We start from the raw sequence: 21,424 nt of genomic DNA on the forward strand, positions 1-21,424 counted from the left end.
ATTATTATTATTATTATTATTATTATAAGATGAGGGGGCAACGATTGGAATCTAACCGGAGACCTTTTGAATACTTGACTACAGAGCTCCTTTTGCAAACATGTATTTGCACAAATAAGCTAAAGGGAAACATCAATTCTGCAGCGTTCCAAATCCAAATATAAGCCCGCTGTTGCTAAATGTTCACTCTGCCTGCAACCAGTAATTAGTTTCCCTAGAATTTTGTAGCATTGGAAAATGCTTCAAATAAAAGTTTCAGTTGTTAATTATGTATAAGTATATATCGTTCTATGCTACGTTTCTTCCCAACGGCATGCCCTTTGAAAGGAATTTTTATTCGTTACCTTCTATCAGATACATAGAAGCCTTATAATATATTCCCTTTGCCTCCTTTTGAATCTAAATTGAATCAAAACGAGAACTGAACCATATTTTGAGGCGTTAAGCTGATCGATGTATGAAAGGCACGGCGTGGGAGCGCTTCTGATAATCCAGATACGACAAAGTTGTGAAATGAAGAGTTCTGTCTGCTGGGACATATCGTCTTATAGTCCGTTGAAAGTCAACTGACATTTCGGAGGAACATACCGTCACCATCTTCAGTGTTGAAGAACGAGCCAAATAAGAAACCAGCATGAAGCAGACAGCAAGCAGAGGAACTCCTCATAACCACCGCTGCATTAGTGAAATGCCCTTACATACAATAGGCGTACGCATTCTGGTGCAGACAATACTCACTCATTGTGCCTTGACGAAATCCCCCCCCCCAATTTGGATCGCAGATGAAAATTGCTTCCATCCATAAATACGGAAACTAATGAATGTTAATTATGAGTAGCCACATGTTGTACAGTCAGTGACTGGGAAGGAAGTAATATTAACGGAAAACATCGCTGTAATAGGACATAAAGGGGCTTTATCAAATCTAATGTTAATGGCGTCTGTTCTGTTTTAAATTTCAATTTAAATTCGCGAAATTTAACAAGTCAGAGCCGCACGTACCCGGAAGACTAAATGGCCAAATGGTTCATACTTGTGCCCTCATACACCATATGTATTCAGGAGTACGTTCGCCTAAGAGTAAGTTATATTTAGACATGGTTATGACATTTTGTTGAGGATTAGTAGTAAGGAGGGTTTTTATAGGATGTTTTGTGTATTATTCAGTAATGTTACCTAATTAATGGTCTACAATTATTATCCCAAGATGATTTCTGTACATTGTTCTCTGTATTTTTCTCATCTTATCCAGTAAAGTTGATAGGATTTCATTGAATCTTAGAGAGACATGTTGTGATGAGGAAGGCATAAGTAAGTGCCTAATATTACTGTCCAGTAATGTGTCTTTGGATTAGTGGTGTTCGGCTTCAGTTTTTTAGTACGGCTGAATATATTATTTTCAGCGCAGTGTAATGAGTCAGAAAATATTTATAAGTTGTTAAAAGTAAGAATTTTATATTATTTTTAATGCACTAAAAACTGGAAAGTCGTCCATTCTGAAATAAAATTAAATATCATACAAGTAACTAGTTTTACTGCATCTAGCTAGAACGATTGCTATGGTATATAATTATTATTATGTCGATACCAGTGTCACATACAAATTTATGTAATGTAAAATGACTAGAACTCAGAATTATTGTCTTTTATTTTGTACATCAGTCGGTATTCTAAAAACTAGACACAAAACGATTCGGAAACCGATCTTTTCCGCTGGACGAGTGATTGAAGTTAGCTCTTTCTAAGTAACCCAGCAGAGTAGGTGTCTGCCCTTTCGTCTGAGGGCGGAGAAGGATCCAGTTTCAGAAACGTCGTGTTCTCTAGTTCTTAGAACACTGAACAATGGACAAAAATCAGTAATTTGAATGTTATACAACATGCATGTCCAACTTCAAACAGGTTGTGATCGACTTTTTAGTGTCGAAACTGCCAGTGATCTACCACCCCCTCCTATCGTCGTACCTCGCTTCAAGCAAAAATATTGGTAAAAATAACACGACACATGATGTTTGCTGTAAAAGCAACATACCGTATTTACGCATGTATAGGCCGCAACACAATTTTCAGACAAATTATAGAAAAAATAATTTTCTTGGAATGTTATTTCAGGATTATTACACCCTGTATTACTAATTATGAATATAATTTTTTTTAAATGAAGTGTGATTTCGAATATTTCGAATATAAGCCGCACCCCAGTTTTCCTCTTGAATTTTTGGCAAATGTGCGGCCTATACATGCGTAAATACGGTACATTGAAAGTACAGACTACTTTAATACGTATTTCCCCTTCAAAATCTGAATATAATCATATTATATTGCAAGTGAATTTACATGCTTTTCACGTATAATTTCCTTATAGGCCTATGAGATCGACCAAAAATCGTCCCGCGATCGACGCGTTGGACATGCCTGACTTAGAGTGCCCTCTATTACCAAGAATTCCGGACGGTGGAAAAAGTCCAAAATCCCAGCAATTCTGTGTGTCATCCACCATCGTCAGATCCCTTTAGAATCTAATACATATAACTGGCTTCTGAATACTCATAAATCTATTTGGGTTAGGTAAAGTGCTGCGATATAAAATTTAATAAATTCAAATAAACAAATAAATAAATAACTCACTGAAAACGAAGACAGAACACACACACATACCCAGCAGGCCCAACAGTATAACACACGCAGTCACAGGAGCAAGGCACAACAAAAGCACAACACACACACAATAGTGAAGGAGTGCTCCAACAGAGGAGGATGGGCGTGACTGGCATAGTGAGGTGCGATGTAGCGATGAGGAATCCTGAACAGTTTTAATATTTTTAACGTTTGACATTTGTCAATGTATATGATAGATATATATTTTAGTTATTTTAATGTGAGGACAAGGCATGCAATGAACTAGTTTGGCGTGGATTGAGTAAGCACCTGAAGATGGCATTTTTATGCCGAAACATGTAGTGCGAGCGAGAGAAGGAGATAAATGAGTGTATGCACTGCAAGACGGTTTAAATAAATCATGGACTTAAATCAGTGCAACAGGACGCTAAAATATAACATAAATAAATATTTATCAGATCTAGTTACAACTTACAATTCCTTGGAAAATAATGTACTTCATTCTGTGGTATTTTTTTAATTTTGCAGTAACTGGTATAAGTTACAAGCATAGATGCTATTAGTTCAAGTTGATAATTTCTGGCGAATACATGTACTCGTAACTTATAAGCTGAGACTCTACCATCTTACCTGACAATCAGTAGAGACATTTGTTCCCATTAACATAAAAGACCACAGATATAACGCAGATATACACCATGCCCCAAGCAGGATTCGAACCCTCCATCCCAGTATTCGAGAAGTAGAAAAACATGAGCGTGTCAGAACGCGCGCCGGTTATATGCGTGTCTTCTAAATGTTAAATGGACGCTTCAATCATTTCCTGAAATTAAATTATACGCGACTTTTTCGAAGCTCCCCAAGTTGCAATAACATTATAGTTTTCTATGCAACTTGTTCCCCAGAATCGTCTTTTTAATAGTGTTATCCCATAAAAACTTATGTAGATCCTGATTTCCTCCACATTTCTCCCATCAGACATGGATTCTAAATTGGACGAGTTAGTTTACTGCATTCAGAGAGTATATGGAATCGAACAGTGCGTGTGAACTCTATGAACCACATTCCCTTTTGTACTGTATTTGACTGGTTTCCTCTCAATGCGAGACTGTAAGTGCCTGCTGCCTTTAGTATTCGCAGGATTCTCAGCCTCTGCATACTGTAGCTGAACGATAATTAATATGGCGGATTCTTGTACAAAACTATCTTTAGGAACAAAGCGTTTCGATTAGATTACACTGCAGATGTACGTATAATTTGAAGAGTAAGATCTTCTTGGACTGTATCACCGTGTAGTTCGGCAGAAGTCAACCGATATTTCGGACTTGTATCGAAAAACACGGTGATATAACACAGAAGATCGTACCCCACAGTCAGCGCGTTGAGAACAAAAAACAGTACTGCGACAACTGATTGGCCTATTGTACCTGCCCTGGGTGGTTATGATGATGGAGAATTTGATTGACAAGGGAAAACGAAGTACTCGGAAAAAACCCGCCCCAGCGCCACTTTGTCCACCACAAATCCCACTTGATCGGACCCGTGCTCGAAGCCGGGCCGCTGCTGTGGGAAGCCAACGACTAACCGCTTGAGCTATGGCGCGGCCTCTATGTGCATATACGCGAAAATAATGGCTGAGGTCAAGATGTAAAATTAATAATTTCATTCTAAAGGGTTGTGACGATGTTGTATAACAGGCATGTCCAACGCGTCGATCGCGGGACGATTTTTGGTCGATCTCATAGGCCTTTAAGGAAATTATACGTGAAAAGCATGTAAATTCACTTGTAATATAATATGATTACTTTCAGATTTTGAAGGGAAAATACGTTTTAAAGTAATCTGTACTTTCAATGTATGTTGCTTTTACAACAAACATCATGTGTCGTGTTATTTTTACCAATATTTTTGCTTAAAGCGAGGTACGACAGTAGGAAGGGGTGGTAGATCACCGGCAGTTTTGACACTAAAAAGTCGATCACAACCTGTTTGAAGTTGGACATGCCTGCTCTAGGCAATAGAGGACACGAGGTTTCGGAAATTGGATCTTCAGGTGAGAAAATACGACACGTACTCAGTTGGGCCCCTTAGACGGAACTAATCTCAATCACTGGACAACTCCTGTCAGATTTACACAATTGTTTCAACATATAAAACTAGGCTAGTTCAGTGGACGATAACAAGAACCCATAAAATAAAAATTGCGATAGAGCACGCACATGTGTGGAACTAGGATAGAAAAAGAGGTAGAAATTTGTGCTAGAAACCTAGCTGACAAAAACTAAGTGCATGAGCACCAATGCGAAGAAATTTCCCATTTCTTCACATTTGTGTTCATGCAGTACTTCGCCCGCTCGAAAACTGGAATCGTGGGTTCCAATCGCACTCGAGACATGGATGTCTTTTGCGTTTATTCCCTGTGTAGGTAGAGGCTTTGTGACGGACTGATCCCCCGTCCAAGGAGTCCTACCGGCTGTGTGTACATATTAAGAAACCGAAAAGGCGGCCAAGGTTCACAAGGGCTGTAGAGTCATAGATGTGAATAGTATAACAGTCTCAGTTGAATTAGCCATACGAGTATTGTGTATTAATAGCTGGTTAAGGCAGTGTTGAGTCTCTTCAGAATATTGTTAGAATTCATAAGTAAACCGCCACTGTTTATGAAGTTCGTCATGAGGTTTTGAGGTTTTGATTCAGATTTAAGGTTCATTTACTCGTATAAGCTTCAACACGTGTATAATACAGGATGCGTCAATGAATCGGGCGATTTGGCAGCGATGGATTTTCTGGATTGATTAGTCGGGGGAAGATGCCACTACTGCCACCCAGCAGGCAGCCGACTTCAAAGCGTTTTCATTGCAATGGAGCTGTGGACTGGAGTACAACGTGCTTTTGCTGTGAAAGCATTTCACAAAAACGGTGACAGTTTCGTGATCGCTCAGCGTGAATTTCGAAGAGAGTTTGGTATTCATCGCAGTCGCGCTGTCCCATCTGCCCATGTTATCAAGACCTGGGCTCAAAACTTTGAGGCTACTGGTTCTACACTAAAGAAGAAAGGTGGTAGCGTAAAAACAGCACGTACACCCGAGAATGTAGCGGCAGTGAGAGAAGCCATTGAACGAAGTCCACGCAGGTCCGCGCGTCACCACGCTACATCGCTCGGGATGTCCGAAGCCAGCGTTCGGCGGATTTTGCTGAAAGGTCTCCACTTGTGCCCCCATAAAATTCAAATTACTCATGCACTACACGAACACAACTGTTAAACAGAGTTGATTTTTTTATCTGTTTAATCAGCAATCAGAATATGCATTCTATAAGCTAATGTTATGGTTGTTTAGATGACTTGATGAGGAGTCGTCCAGCGGCGAATCCTTAGTATTCAAATCAGGTCAGTTGGCCAGTTTCGTTTGAGTCGTCTGTTGTCTTCTCTTCTCCATAGCGTCCTTAGGAGTGGGTTTTTACGAGTTATGATTTTGTTGTGAAGTCTGTTGCTTTTTTGTTGGATAACGTCTTGTACGGAAGATAAACCGAGACCGGTGTGGAGTGTTGCGTTGGAGACATATCGTGGTGCGTCGACTATCATTCGTAGGATCTTAGATTGGCTTCTTTGGATTATTGCTATATTAGATTTACTGGCGCAGCCCCATAATTCCAGGCCGTACGTCCAAATAGGTATGATTATAGTCTTATAGATCAAAATTTTATTTTCAACTGTTAGCTTTGTTTTTTGCCTATTGGCCAGAGTTGATTTCTGCCAGACTTTTTTTGCAATTAATTAATCAAAACGAAGATGTCGTTAACAACTTACTGATGAGCGATGAAGCTCATTTCCATTTGTCGGGGTTTGTTAACAAGCAAAATTTCCTCTATTGGTCAGCCACAAACCCCAAAGAAATTTAAGAGAAACCACTTCACAGTTACAAAGTCACAGTGTCGTCCGCGATATTTTCGTTTTGAATTACTGGAAGATCATCTTTGAAGATGAGTGGGAAAGGGCTGTAACTATGACTGGACCACGTTACGTTCACATGTTGGAAGGCTTCTTAGCTCCTGGACTTTCTCGTCTTCCAGTCAAGGAAGAAACGTTTTTCCAGCAAGATGGGGCTATGTGCCACACCGCACGAGCTTCCATGGCAGTTGTGGATAACCTGTTTCCTAACCATGTTATCTCCAGATATGGGGACAGCATATGACCAGCCAGTTCACCTGATCTTTCCACGTGTGATTTTTTCTCTAGGGGTATCAACAATCTCAAGTTTTCAAAGTTCCAGCACCACACACAGTTCAGTAGTCGACACATCGAATTCGGAAAGAAGTTGAACGAATTCCCGTCGGCTGCAAAGACTAATGAGTGACTTTAGGAAGAAACTTACCGAGTGCCTACGGCGTAATGGTGGTCATTTGTCGGGTGTTATTTTTGGGAAATAGCTTTTTGTTTTCAGCGAGTTAATTGAAATGAAAACCCAAATGCTTTTATGTTTACGCGGGGGTCCACTCAGCCTCGTGATGATAATTGAGGAGCTATTTCAAGGAAATAGCGGCTCCGGTTTAGAAAACCGAAATTAACGGCCGTGGGAATTCGTTGCGCTGACCACGCGACACCATCTATCCCCAAAAAGTTGGTACTAAATTTCCCCATCAGGCGGCGGTCTCTCGGTCGGTATAATTCGCTTGCGGACTAAAATCACGGAGTTTGTTTTTTATGTTTACACTGTATTCATATGTGTTAAAACCAAATAAATGCAATAGGTTACTGTTCATAATATTTTCAACATCGCCCGATTCATTGATGCATCCTGTACTTCAAATTTTTGTTAAAAACAGAAAAAGAGAGAATTGAAACTCCTTAATTTGAGTAAAATAAATCAAGTAGCCAGTACAGTAAACACGAAACTGTCTTTATCTTATACAGGCTGTGTATATGTGACCCTGTTTGGAATGAAATCAGCAAAACAAATTTTACTCTCATGGTGATGTCGATTATTTTTGCAGGGGGTGGGATGGATGTACTGAGTCTGGACCAGGAGGTGGGCGCCTGGGACTCGGTGCTGCTGGACCCCCTCACAGAGGATAGTTTCATCGCAAACTTGCACCAGCGCTTCAAGCGGGACCACATCTACGTGAGTGAACAGCACTTTCTATTGACAGAAACGTGGAAGGCTCAGTCTTGTCCGAAAGATTGGTGATAGCTTCATTTCTTTACTGGTGTTCAATTTGTGGACCGCATATCAGTATCAAGTCCCAACGATTTCTAAAGCGCATAGAGTGTAATAATAAAAATTAATTATCTGATCGATATTTGAGTCAATTTTACCGACCACACAACATCTTTTTATTATTATTACACTACATGTTTCGACCTCAAGAGGTCATCCTCAGGTGTACGAACACAACTGTATAATTACACGCAATCATATTCGTCTTCTCACTCATTCGGTACTGTATCTTATTCAGACTCACGCTCAATAATATATCAAGCTCTCTCACAAAACACAAGTTAAAATTGTTCTAAATGTCAAAAGTTAAAATTTAAATTTAAAATTTTTTTAAAAATTTAAAATTTGTGAATCGAATTTCAATTCAGATCACTTTCACTTGTATTCAGTCACTTCCTACTTACTTTCATCACTGCGTCAAGTTAACTTTAACTAGTTTAATTATATTATTGATTAAACGTTCATGAATTAAAGTTCAATTTTATTATAGATTGCACTTTTTCACTTTTGGAGGTAGAACAGCAAGACCTCCAAAAGTGAAAAAGTGCAGTCTATAACAAGCATAACTAGTGATCTGAATTGAAATTCGATTCACAAATTTAAAATTTTTAAAAAAAATGTAAATTTGAATTTTAACTTTTGACATTTAGAACAATTTTAACTTGTGTTTTGTGACAGAGCTTGATATATTATTGAGCGTGAGCCTGAATAAGATACAGGATCGAATAAGTGAGAAGACGAATGTGAATGCGTGTAATTATACAGCTGTGTTCGTACACCTGAGGATGACCTCTTGAGGTCGAAACATGTAGTGTAATAATAATAAAAAGATGTTGTGTGGTCGGTAAAATTGACTCTAATATTGATCAAATACACAACAGGATGCAAGAAACAATTAAAGTTATCGATATTTGCTTTATTAAACAGTACTGTCATTCTGTTATAACCTATTACATCTACACAGATTCTAATATATGGTGGACATGTTGAGGAAAGGGCTATGTCTCATAATAGAAGATTATATTACTGCAGCAAAGTTAGTCTCACTGCATGCAGTCATAAGCCACTTTCTTTTTCACTGGCTCTACAGCCTCTTGGGCCCTGGCCTCTGATTATTTAGTTTCATCATCATTTTACAGACGGTAGGACTCCTCAGATGATTGATCAGCTCGTCGCAAGGCCTCTGCCTAAACACAGGACAACACAAACACAGAATAAACACATACACATACCAAACATCCCGAACATCAGTGCCTTGTGGGATACGAACCCACGATTCCGGCTTCCGAGCGAGTGAAGACAGTATATGCCTTAGACCGTTCTGCTACCGTGATAAGCCACATACTAACAGTAAAATTTCTTCTTGGGACCTTATTTAGGCTTACTAGTCTCTGTGCAGCCTGAAAAATGAATGTCGATTTATCTAAAATATTACATTTAAAGTGTGTTTCGAATAGCTTCAGTATTAGATTAACACATGTATTCTTTCAGTGAATTGCAAGACACAAGCTAACTTTATTCCTTGGAATACTGACTGACTGTACAACTCACAGCTGAACAAATGTGACAGGAAATGTGGTTTTAAAGGACGGTCGTAAGTGACTCAACATTTCCACAATCTCAAGCATCCTAACAAGTTAGTGTCATGTGCGCAATTAGGTCCATATGTGATTTTATCTGTTTGTGGCATAGAAATCTAGGCACTGCTTTTGTGTCTGGTTATTATTTTTCTCTGCCATATCTATGCACTTTGATGCTTCTATCCACGGATATAAATCTCTGCCATATCTATGCACTTTAATGCTTCTATCCACGGATATAAATCATGCACAGAATGATATTTTTATCACATCCCCCGTGTGTGGTCTTATGTTGTAATCATGGACTATGTGCAGCTTTTGACCATTGAACATTCAAACAGTATACAGGCATAATTTGTAGCTATATTTATGCCGCTCCAGTGGTTAATAAGTTATCTCCACCAAAAGCAAAATATATATTGTATACTTTTCGAAGATCTATTACTGTACGTCATTTCAGTACCCTTAGTAAAGTGGCAATAGCATTATTTCCTCTCACAAGTTTCGTCTCTCCTATTGTTCGTGTTGATTGTGGGAAGGTATAACACATAGCGTTAGGGTGACCCCCAGTGACATGACATTCAGAACAAGTTCCGTGAAATTCGACCAGGTGGCTCAAAATTTGAATTGGAGGACACAGCATAAAGACTCCAGCAGCCTATTCTTTTAGGTGCGTTGACAACCCTACGAAGAACCTATTGAATTCATTCACCCAGTCCGTCAGTCCGAAAGCATGAAACAGCTCGAGGACAACTGGACGGAATTTTATTGAATATATTGGAAAAATTTAGCACTTGCTTTACTTTAAGACTTATATTCGTTCCTGCGCATCTCTATTGAAACGTGATAAATATTTAACAAATGGCAAACTGTTGTGAACAAAGGAAGTTAAAAATGAAGCATGTGTTTTATATCTAGTACACATTATCAACAAGTCTAGATTTTTCGTAGTAATTCAACGGAAGTGAATGCTATATGAATGCACTCCCGAACTTGCACACTAAAAAATCAACCATGGCATCGTGCACACAATTGCCGCTATGAAAAAGTCGTTATGAAATTTAATTTGCGTTAAAATCAAATGTATTTTGTTCTACGAGTACTAATATTCGGCTTCGAAATATCGGTGTGTATTTAATATTCGTTCAGCGTGTAGTGACACTGAACATTGAGGCCTTAATATTGATTGCTTATTCGTTTAGTGTATAGTTTTTATTTTTTTCCTTGGCACTACAGCCCCAGTGGGCCTAGGCCTACCTCCATGAACTTCTCCGGTATAGTTTTTACCTGTCAAAAATTTGAATATCGTCACGTAACAGTGAATAATTACATGTGAATTCAATCTTGCTTTATTCATAGTTCAACTTGTTTCTTTCATAAGTTCTTCTCTCGAAGGCATTTGTTGAATATGTGCTTATAAAAGCTTAGGCAACAAAGTTGACAAATGGACGTTATAAGAGATGTAGGTTTCAAATAAGGCATGTAAATCAAAGAAGGCCAAAATAGCTGAAATTAAGAAGTCGCCGATGTTTAATAAAAATGTATTGCTGACCGCAAGAACAGAAGTGATTTACATTTAAAAATAAGTTTCTGGGAATAAATGTGGAAATAATTAAGGTCATCAAAAAGAAACGTGACAGACTAGAAGTGTTTTATTGCATAGTTGCTCGAGGTTTTCTTTTACCAAAAGGCATAAACAAACTGAAATAACAAATTAGGAGATTTCAGACCATAATGGGGAAATATAAGTAAAATAACAGTTTTTAATGCAAAACAAAATCCACACAAACTGTTTATGATATTCAGTAGGTAGGATGACACGATCTTCTTTGGCGTATTTATTGCACTCACTACTTAAGGACATGTCTGTAATAAGCTTCGTAGTATCATGTCTCTTTATGTGACCAACGTTTCGGAAGAACCTTCTGCCTCCATCTTTACTCTTCTACGCCTGGGACCTGAGGCAGGGCGTTTCTTCAGAACGTTGATATCAACGTCATATCTCAGAAGGCCGTAATAATGTCCCAGATTCTTCCTTTGTTCTGGTGGCTCTAGCGCAGTGCTTCCCAACCGCCGGGCCGCTGCCCAGTAGTGGGCCCTGGCATCAATTATACTGGGCCACAAGAGGCTCTTCTGGAATTTGTCATTTCTAAGCATTTTTCATGAATAAATATTTTATAGTTAGCTTAATGCATGAACTTTAACAAAACTGGAAAGGTACGAGGGTCGTACTGAAAGTCATGAGCAACCATTTTTTGTAAAGTAACATGCTTTATTATTGACAAACCAAATACACCACCTCAATCTACAGACCTTTCTCTATTTTTCCACATAATAGCCACTTCTTTGTACACCTTTCTCCCAGCGTTCTGGGAGTTTGAAAATTCCCTTTATGTAAAATTCCGTTCCAGCCATCCGAAGACACTGACGCACTGCTTTCTGAATTGCCTCCTTTGTCTCAAAACGTTGTCCACGCAGCTGATCCTTCACAAATCCGAAAAGATGGTAGTCGGAGGGTGCCAGATCAAGGCTATAGGAGGGGTGTGGATGAACTTCCCACCCCATCTTTGCAATTGTTTCCAATGTGACATTTGTGGTCTTCGGTCAATAACCGCGGGACCCAACGAGCACAAACTTTCCTATAGCCCAAGCTTTCAATCATCTCTTGTACTGCACTGTGCCCTATTCCAAGTTTTCGGGCTATTGTGTCCACAGTCACACGCCTGTCATCTTCAGTGATCTCATCCACTCTTTCCTTGTTGCGTTCAGTTGAGGCTGTTCGAGGACGACCGCTCCGAGGCTTACCTTCGATGCTGGTGTTCCCATCTTTAAAATGTTTCACCCATCTTCGAACACTGCTCGCACCCATGCACACACTTCCATAAGGACGCTGAATTCAGAAAGCAGTGCGTCAGTGTCTTCGGATGGCTGGAACGGAATTTTACAGAAGGAGAATTTTCGAACTCCCAGAACGCTGGGAGAAGTGTGTACAAAGAAGTGGCGATTACGCGAAAAAAATAAAGAAAGGTCCGTAGACTGAGGTGATGTATTTGGTTTTTCAATAGTAACGCATGTTACTTTACAAAAAATTGTTGCTCATGACTTTCGGTACGACCTACGTATTTACGAGTAAATTTGTTGGGACTGGGCCCTCGTCTTGTAAAGAAAGAAGTTACTGGGCCGCGGTCTCATAAAGGGTGAGAAGCACTGCTCTAGCGGACCACGTCAGAGAAAGACTTGCCCTTTTTCCCTTTTTAACTCGGGAATTTATGACAATGTTTATTTTTCCACGGAACTTTCCATTCTCTTCATTTTCGTTCCCTTAATAACTGGAGATTTTCGGCATGACTTAATGTCAAACGAGGTTTTAACAACTGCCGTGTCTCCAACATTATTGATGGAAGTCAAGAAATATTGGTTTCCCTGTGTATTGCAGTTTGGAGGGGTGAGAGGCCCAAAGTGAGATATATTTTTGTTGCCGTCCATAGAGACGTACATTCCTTAACAAATTGCTACAGAGCTCTTTTCGATTGCTGCTGGTTCCGTCGATCTCCTTTCTTCAAGCGCCCGGCCATTACAATGTGAGGAAAATTATAATAAAGATACAGTCACATTAGATAACAAATTTCGCCCGTTTCCTCACTCCACCCATCCTACATTTCAGTTACATGCTAGCATTACTTCAATACAAATGAATAGTCTTTGGTCTAAAAGAGGCCCACTCGGACCTCGCTGGGAACTTGGATGGACCGTCTTTAGAACATGCTGTTTTTTCTTATTTTATTTACAGGTACCGTGTAACTGAATCTTGATAAGATATATTTATGGTGTACGATAAAGGGATGAATGATCTATACAGACATTGATGGAATATATATTTACTACGAGTACTAGTAAAAAAAAAAGGTGTTATCGAAAATAGCCCTTGCGAGAACAGGTTTCCAAAATCACGCAAATGTACCTGCTATGTTTTACTTACATATTTCTTGCCGCTTCGCTACGTCACTAACGCCGTTAGTCATACGCTAATGATCTTAGCGTTGATGCCCTCATATCATTAGAGTGTGTGCTATTTGGCCGACCACAGTGGGCGCGCCGTCTGAAGGTAGAAAATATCTTCTCCCGCTCGAACGCTGGGATCGTGGGTTCGAATCCCGCTCAAAGCATGGAAGTTTGTGTTAGGTAGCGGCCTTGCGACGGGCTGATCCCCCGTCAAAAGAGTCCTACCGACTGTCTTAGATTAAGAAACAGAAGTGAAACGAAGCGTTTCACGGATGTCCTATGCTCCAAGTGGGAGCAGCAGGAATAGAAGAAGAAGAAGAAGCAGAAGAAGAAGTGCTATTTGCAGGAGAACGGGTATCATTTAGCACCAGGCCTTGTTTGGTATAAAACTTACATCAATTAAAAGTTTTGTTTTTAAAATGAGATTTTTTATTCTGTAGCGACTGTCTCTAAACAATATTATTTTGAGAATAGTTTCATCGTTGTAATTACCTTACATTCTGCTTCACTTTCATCAACCATAACTTAAACGTGTTCACATCGTCTGACACCAGAAAAGAATAAAGAATTGACGTCCCTAACTCTCCACATCTAAGAACTGGGTTCCCAACATTTATCTTGGTGCTTTGTCGATACAGAGAAAATGCCACCGTGCTGCCGTGATAAGTTTTCATTTAAACGAAAGTCTTGGATATCAAAAACGAATATTTTGTTTCAACATCGGCATCTGATATGTTTTCATGGAATTTTCTGAGCCACAGATGGTACTGAGACTCCCTGAAACCATAACTGAGACGCCAGTTTTAAGATTTAATTGATGGGAAGGCAATCTACCATCATTGATTGTGTTCCAGAAATCCATTGAAAATATTTACTAAATATTCATGGGCAAAATCCCACCTTTCAGTGTGTATTACCCACATTAAAAAAGCAGTATCTCATAATTAAATATACATGGTCTGATTATTCTACTACTACTACTACTACTACTACAATACTATGTAGCCGTCCGTCGACGTACAGCTGCCACGACTGTCGCTCGAGCTTGAGTTCTTTATCCCAGGGATACGGGTGCTTCGGAGATGGGAGTGGAACACACTTCGGGGTTAATAATTCAGGGATCTCCAGAATACACCGGGTATTGAAGTTCTAATTTCAAGTTTCATTCAATGATCAATATTTACATTGTCCTGCAAGCTCGCCGCTCCGTCCATCCTACTCGCTACCCCTACTGTAAAACACTTCTCTGTTCTCTGTCTACATTTCAACAGCCGTCCTCCTCCGCTCCCTATAACCGACTGCCCTCTCTTTAAAGAAAATGAAAAGAGAAAGCCGAGGGTCGAGCCTGGCATTTGTCCTACATTCGTATTTTTCGAGAAGCCCATAAAATTTTTTAGGTCTTCAAGGCACACGAGCAGGGAACCCAAGACCCCTCCTGACCGGTCTCGCACAAGGTCAGTTCATGGCTTTATGATACCAGGAGCAACCAGGCGACTTTAGGGACAATAGTGACACCCTAAGCCTAAGGAGGACAATAGCCGAATTACAACTAGACGGTCCCGGGATGGTATCTCGCCGTAGGAGCGTCTCTAATGGTGTTAAACAATGCAAAAGTTGCTCATACCCTTAATTAAATTATTTTGGCGAGGGACGTACGGTTACAACTACTACTACTTCTGCCAATATTACCACAATACTAATTCTACTGCTACTACACTATTTTACCATTGTTACCGTTACTATGCAATCATAATTTTATGTTGTTCATTGGTATACGAGTATTATCAAATATTGTTAGGATGATTAAATCGAGGAGAATGAGATGGGCGAAGCATGTAGCATTTACTGGAATTGAGAGAAATGCGGAAACAGCTTTGGTCGGAAAACGCGAATAGAAGAGACCACTTGGACACATCTTATGAGTCAACACAGTCTGCGAGGAAACAATTTATTGTGATTGCTGGTCACAGGAACATCGACTATAATTAAAATGGCTTTTATCTGTAGAATTCATAGCTTGCTATGGTGTCACTTGGCTCTCAGCCTAGAACCATCCGCCTTTCTTTTGATGCTTCTGTCGCAGTCTGGGCTCACGCGTATTAGTAAAGAAAGTTATTTGAAGTACATGTGAAACACCAAAATAGAAATGCCGCCTTCAGTAAGGAAACTAAAAAGACGAGACATTCAGCTGTCTTCCGTCGCCATAAATTACAATTTCGAGTTTTATTATTATATAAATTATATTATAAAATTATTATAAAATGATATCCCCTCGTTGGTGTCCACCTTATCGTGGTAANCGGATAGTCTATTTCCAAAAACAGAGATACCATGTATGCGACCAGAAGACGAGGAAAAAGACGTAAGAAGATGCTGGATGATCTTGGCGACAGAAGAGGATATTTTTATATGAAAGAGAAAGCGATCGCATTAAGTGGAGGAACTTGGAAGAGACTGTGGACCTGTCGTATGACAGATTACCGATGAATGAAAATGAATAAATAATGATATATCTATCTGCGCATATGACGGAGGAAAAAATGAACTTTTTAAAAAAGAAAACTGAAATCGTATTAGCTGTGTCGAACCTACATCTTCTGCTCTTCGCCAAGTATAATTATAGTCCTCAAGTCAAGGAGAATGAGATGGACATAGCATGTAGCACGCATGGGATAGAATGGGAATGCATGTACGATTTTGTTGGGAAAGTCAGAAGGAAAGAGACCACTAAGAAGACTTAGGCATATGCGGCAAGATATTTTTAAAATGGATCATAGAGCAAGGTGATGGAATTGTGCGGGCTGGATTGATCTGGCTCAGGATACGGACCAGTGGAAGGGTCTTGCGAACAAGGTAATGAATCTGCCGGTTCCATAAAATGTTGGTAAATTCTTGAGTAGCTGAGCGACTGGCGGCTTCTCAAAAAGGATTCAGTTCAGTGGAGTTAGTTAGAACTTAAAAAATACACGTATATATATGTACGTATATATAAGGATTCATTCAGTTAGACTGATTCGTTACGTAGAAAAATTGTCTCCATGATAGAAATAGACATTTCATTTGTAATTCAATCATATTTCTTGTAGAAATCCATTTATAAAAGAACCCGCTTTTTCTTAGATTGCGTCTTGAACACATAGGTTGATGGCTGTTCAGATGTTATGTTGTGATACCAGTTCTTTTTTGCACAGTAACCCACGGTACTTAAACGGTTCTTCGTGATTTTCTGTATTAACTTTTTAAGTTCGTTCGAAACGTGATAATTTAAAATACTCGTATTTAAGTGTGGAGAATTTAATGGAAATTCAGTGGATCTGACAAATGCTAGTTGCAAATTCGTCCGAAAATACTAATGTACTAATGTACTAATACTAATGTACGTATGCCTGTTTGTAACATTCAAGGCTGAAAATATTTTTCTATGTAGCGAATGGATCGATCTGAATAAATCCTATTTAGAAACATAATTATGTATGGTGTACAAAACGCGTATGAATTTCATGCAACTACAAAGGACCGCTAACATCTACAATTTTTAATAATTTTTGTACCGACGCACACGCACAAAATTGAACATTGAAAATAGAAAATAATAAACATCAAAATAATAATAAAAATGTTTGAGGTAATATGACTTTTTCGCATAATTTTAATAATTCATTGTAATACTGCAACTACACATACACTGTTTATGGCCTAACACTGCAGTCTCATGGGCAACTCTACTTCTTCGTAGTTGGGAGCTTCGTGATTAAAGTCTCTGCTCGGATACTGTCTTTCCCACCGATGTTTTTATTGCCTTCCTCAGTTTCTCCACGCAAATGCCAAAATACTCGTAATACTGTGACATGACGGCTTAAAAGGCCTGAATAATGGAACCAGAAGAATTGCTCAGGCAACGGCTGGGTAAATATGTTTCCGCAGCAAAGAATCAGCACGCAACAATAAGGAAATATCAGAAACTGTTTTCTATTCGGTCCGTGCCGAGGCCGTATAGGTAGGGCCATCGGGAAAAGTCAGTCGCCGTCATGAGTTAGTTGCGAGCCAGCCGCCATCCAGCGAGGATGTGAGTACGGAAGCATAGGAATACCTATTGTTGGGAGCCGTTACCACACAACTGTTAGTGAAGATATGGAAGACTTTGTGTGTGTAGATCCGTGAAACGGCTATAGTTACCTGCACTTACGTGTAATAAGTGTTCAGTAAATTAAATTATCAATCCAAACCCCATATCTGATCATTAACACGTGACAATAAGTTATATTACGCCACGACAAATTCCTCCCACATTCATTCCAACTTATTATTCACTGATTATTCGTTCATATGACGCTATAAATTTGAACAGAAAGCGTCACTAAATAAACCTTGAATAAATGATTATATAAATATAGTATATAAATGATAAGGGGCAATGGGGAATCACATCTTAGTTTCTTTTTTTCTGTGAGGTCTATGACTCTAGATTTAAGATCCCAGTTTTTAAGGGTTTGGGTTCGATCGCATCCGTCAATTCTCCGCCAGAGAAATCTGCTCAAAGAGGAACGTTGCAGTCCTGTAGCTGTTAAATTCCTACTCTAAAGTAACTTTTTTCAAGGCGGTAAAATGAAACATACAAAAGTAAACATCGTTTTTGCATTAATTTTGTTTTTTAATTAGCATAGTGGTGGTTGGAGTAGCTGGGTCCACTCGGCACGTAGGCCACTGATTGGCCTATTGTACCTGCCCCGGATTATTGTGATGATGGAAAATTTGGTGGAATTAACATTGGCAGGTGAAACAGAAGTACTTGGAGAAAACCTGTCTCAGCGCCACTTTCTTCTCCACAAATCCCACTTGACCAGACCCGGGATCGAACTCGGGCCGCCGCGGTGGGAAACCAGTGACTAATCGCTTGAACAATGGCGCGGCTTTCGGTTTTGCATTACAGGGAATGCACTTTCTTTTATTTATACATGCCATCTGTGCCATTGTTGTTTTATTTACTCTTCCGTTAAAATGTATTATCACTGAACACGTATGTTTATCCACCAGCCACTTTGGTGCAGCGATTTACGCCGACAACAAAAAGCAAGACGTATGAGGGATACACGCTGCCTTCATCTTCAGGGTCGGAGTGTGTAGCTTGATTATTTATTGCGTATATATTTTCACGTAGTGTATGTGTGTGTGTGACTGTAGACGGGGTTCGGATTAGTGAATGGATTTATCGACCACTCATACACACGACTGGCAAGTACAAGCAATCACAGCGCTATCGCTGATCTACACATCTTACAAATCACTAGGGCACACGTTAAGACTTCTCAGTCTGATTTCACTAGTCGTTTCCTGATAACGGATCTTAACAATGGAGATTCTTCAGCTTCTGTGGTCACGCCGTTGCCCGCTGGCTAACACTCCATAACTGAACTCCATTTAATTTTAGTGCCATCACTTCTCAGCCTCCCTTGCAGAACTCAACTGAACTCATTGCTGAAACTGTCCTGGTTATAACACCTCTGCACGAACCACATAAACAACACCGTTCTTCTAGTGTTGCGTGCGTATTTGTTTCCGCGGGAACGTGTTTACCGAGCCGTTTCCTAGAAGCGATCGCTGTTTATTTGCATTATTTCGCTGTTGTTGCATAGCAACGGCTGTACACATTACACTATATATCATTTTCTTGTTTTGGAAAGAACAGTGGAAGGTTGTCACAAATCCCAACTCAGTTTTCCTTTCCACTGTTCCTTTTCAAAGTAACGGAATCATATAAAAAGTTAAAGCGATCCCTGTAACAGGCTGTGGAGGTCCATAGGGTTGTGAGACGTCGAGGCTCCTACATTTTGTAGACAATCGGCTCACAGATGGCCGTGAGGTTGTCAGTCTTACGCGCCGGCCGTGGTTTACCCCCAGGAAGACTCCTGGTACACATTTCTGTTAGAGGCTGAGTCGAGCCCAGGGCCATAGTGCAGCTGGAAGGATTAGGTCAATTGAAAAATCCAATGACCTCATTGGGAATCGAACCCGCGACCTTGCGGCTTGTAGCATAGTGCCTCACCCAACTACGCTACCGCGTGTCCCTATATATATATATATATGCGTATTTGTGTACGGCAACTGACCAACCTACATACTTCGTCTCTACACATGAAAGGAGCGTGTACCTCCAAACAGTCAGCATCATCGCCCACAGCCACAACAGAATTAACATCAATAAGTGACCACTGTGAACGCGTAAAATTAGTAATAAGAAGCGCTCGGAACATCTCTCCTTTGTACGAGTATAATGCTTCATTCTGCTGATTGCTGATTGTTATCATACAGGTGGTTAAAATGGCGGTGTGATAGTGGGTTGCCATAACAGATATGGGACCGACCAGGCTGGTGTTGCGATAATGCTCTAGGGGTGTGTTCAAAGGTTCTCAGCTCTAGTTCGTTCGGAATACCGGCTACCTTGATTGAGGCGTTCTGGGTTTTCCTCAGCTTTTCCAGGCAAACGCCGGAATAGTACGACGATTAGGCCACAACCACATTCTTTCATATCCTTTCCAATTCATATTTTTTCGATTATACGTCCATTGAATGCTACATCCTGTATAGTGGAGATGCTGTATGTGTGCTGAAGCAGGCTATAAAAGAAACAAACGCGGTTTAACGAGCTTGGGTTAGAACTCTACTGTGTGTTTGTGTTTATATCTGTACACTTTCAAAAGCAACGTCTGTCACATCATAAGTTGTAAGGTAAGAAGGTAAAGTTATCACTGTGCTTAACTAATTAAGCACCACGCCATGAAGGCTCACGGGGAGTCGATATATAGGTCCACATTTTCTTGACCTCGGCACTAACTGGAGGTGAGTGGTCAGCTTCGCGCCTCGGTCGCTTTACCTCCGTTACTCATTTGATAAGAGGTTGGGTAGACCTCAGAGCCGGTCTGAACGACGTGGAAAAGAGAAAATAATTGACTCTATCGGGTCTCGAACTCCGACCCCTCAGCCGTCCAGCCCGTAGCCAGTCGCTATACCGACTGCGCTATCCCAGATTCCATAGTTTGGGGAGAAACATTGTATTTAATATTCGGGATTTAAAATAATGACGTGTGAACTATGACCTATATTCATACCACTTATTTTGACGCTTGAATTACACTACTGCCCTGAAGATGGAGGCAGAACTTTCCTCTGAAATATGGGTAACACATGTTCTTGGTTATAATTTATGTACCTGTTACTGACGCCACTGTTCACTGGAAAAGTCGTTACCAGGAAATCGGTCATTTTACGAGTACAGCGGAAACAAACGTAACGCTTACCATGAATTACGTGCTCGGTCCGAGCTAATTATTTTGTTGTGTTCGAGTATCAGTAGTAGCACTTATAATGGATATGCACTTGTTTTGAGAATGACATTTAAACATTACTCGTACATTCTTAAAGTATATTTCTGTTTTAAGTACACATGTACCCAGTTTCAGACGGGCTACACTAATCGATATTGTAAGATACAGATGTAGAATGTAGAGGAAGAATAGATTATGAAGAAGTTCTCGAATTTTTACTCTTCTCTTTTACTGAGCTTCTCATGGGTTGTTCTTATGAGATGTTTTGCTTATGCCTTAGGCTAAGTCTGTAAGAGTTTATGCAGAATGTCCAGATGAAAGGTATCCAAAATAAAATAATTATATCTCAGAAAGAATTTATGATACACATTTATGGCTTACACAATTAGAAGGGAAATTGTCAAAGTTTTTTCTGAGTATATAACTTTCACAGTAAATTTCAATGTGGGCTCCCTTGGTGGCACGCAAATATCCACACGATATTCGATCTCGTTCCACGTTGCTTGAAGCATGTTTGGTGTTACCGTAGCCACAACCTTCCTTATGCGGGCTTTCAGGTGTTGAAGATCGTTAGTCTTAACACGGTAGACAGTGTTTTTCACGCAGCCCCACAAGAAGGAATCCAATGGAGTTAAATCTGGTAACCTAGGAGGCCAAGCCATTGGTCCACCTTTGCTGATCCATCTCC

The 21,424-nt window shown here is 39.9% G+C and overlaps 1 protein-coding gene across 2 annotated transcripts in view; it reads left to right on the plus strand.

The window, feature by feature from the left end:
• The window catches only part of LOC111861882 (unconventional myosin-Ia), a 273,865-nt gene that overhangs the window by 94,717 nt on the left and 157,724 nt on the right, over positions 1 to 21,424 (plus strand). For both annotated transcript variants that reach the window (XM_033750543.1, XM_033750545.1), the window contains exon 2: positions 7,609 to 7,736. In XM_033750543.1, the coding sequence (XP_033606434.1) occupies positions 7,617 to 7,736 (120 nt within the window). In that variant the 5' untranslated portion in view covers positions 7,609 to 7,616. The remainder of the gene's footprint in view (positions 1 to 7,608; positions 7,737 to 21,424) is intronic.

This window comes from Cryptotermes secundus, unplaced genomic scaffold (genome assembly GCF_002891405.2).
Source record: "Cryptotermes secundus unplaced genomic scaffold, Csec_1.0 scaffold180, whole genome shotgun sequence".
NCBI classification, from domain to species: Eukaryota; Metazoa; Arthropoda; class Insecta; order Blattodea; family Kalotermitidae; genus Cryptotermes; species Cryptotermes secundus.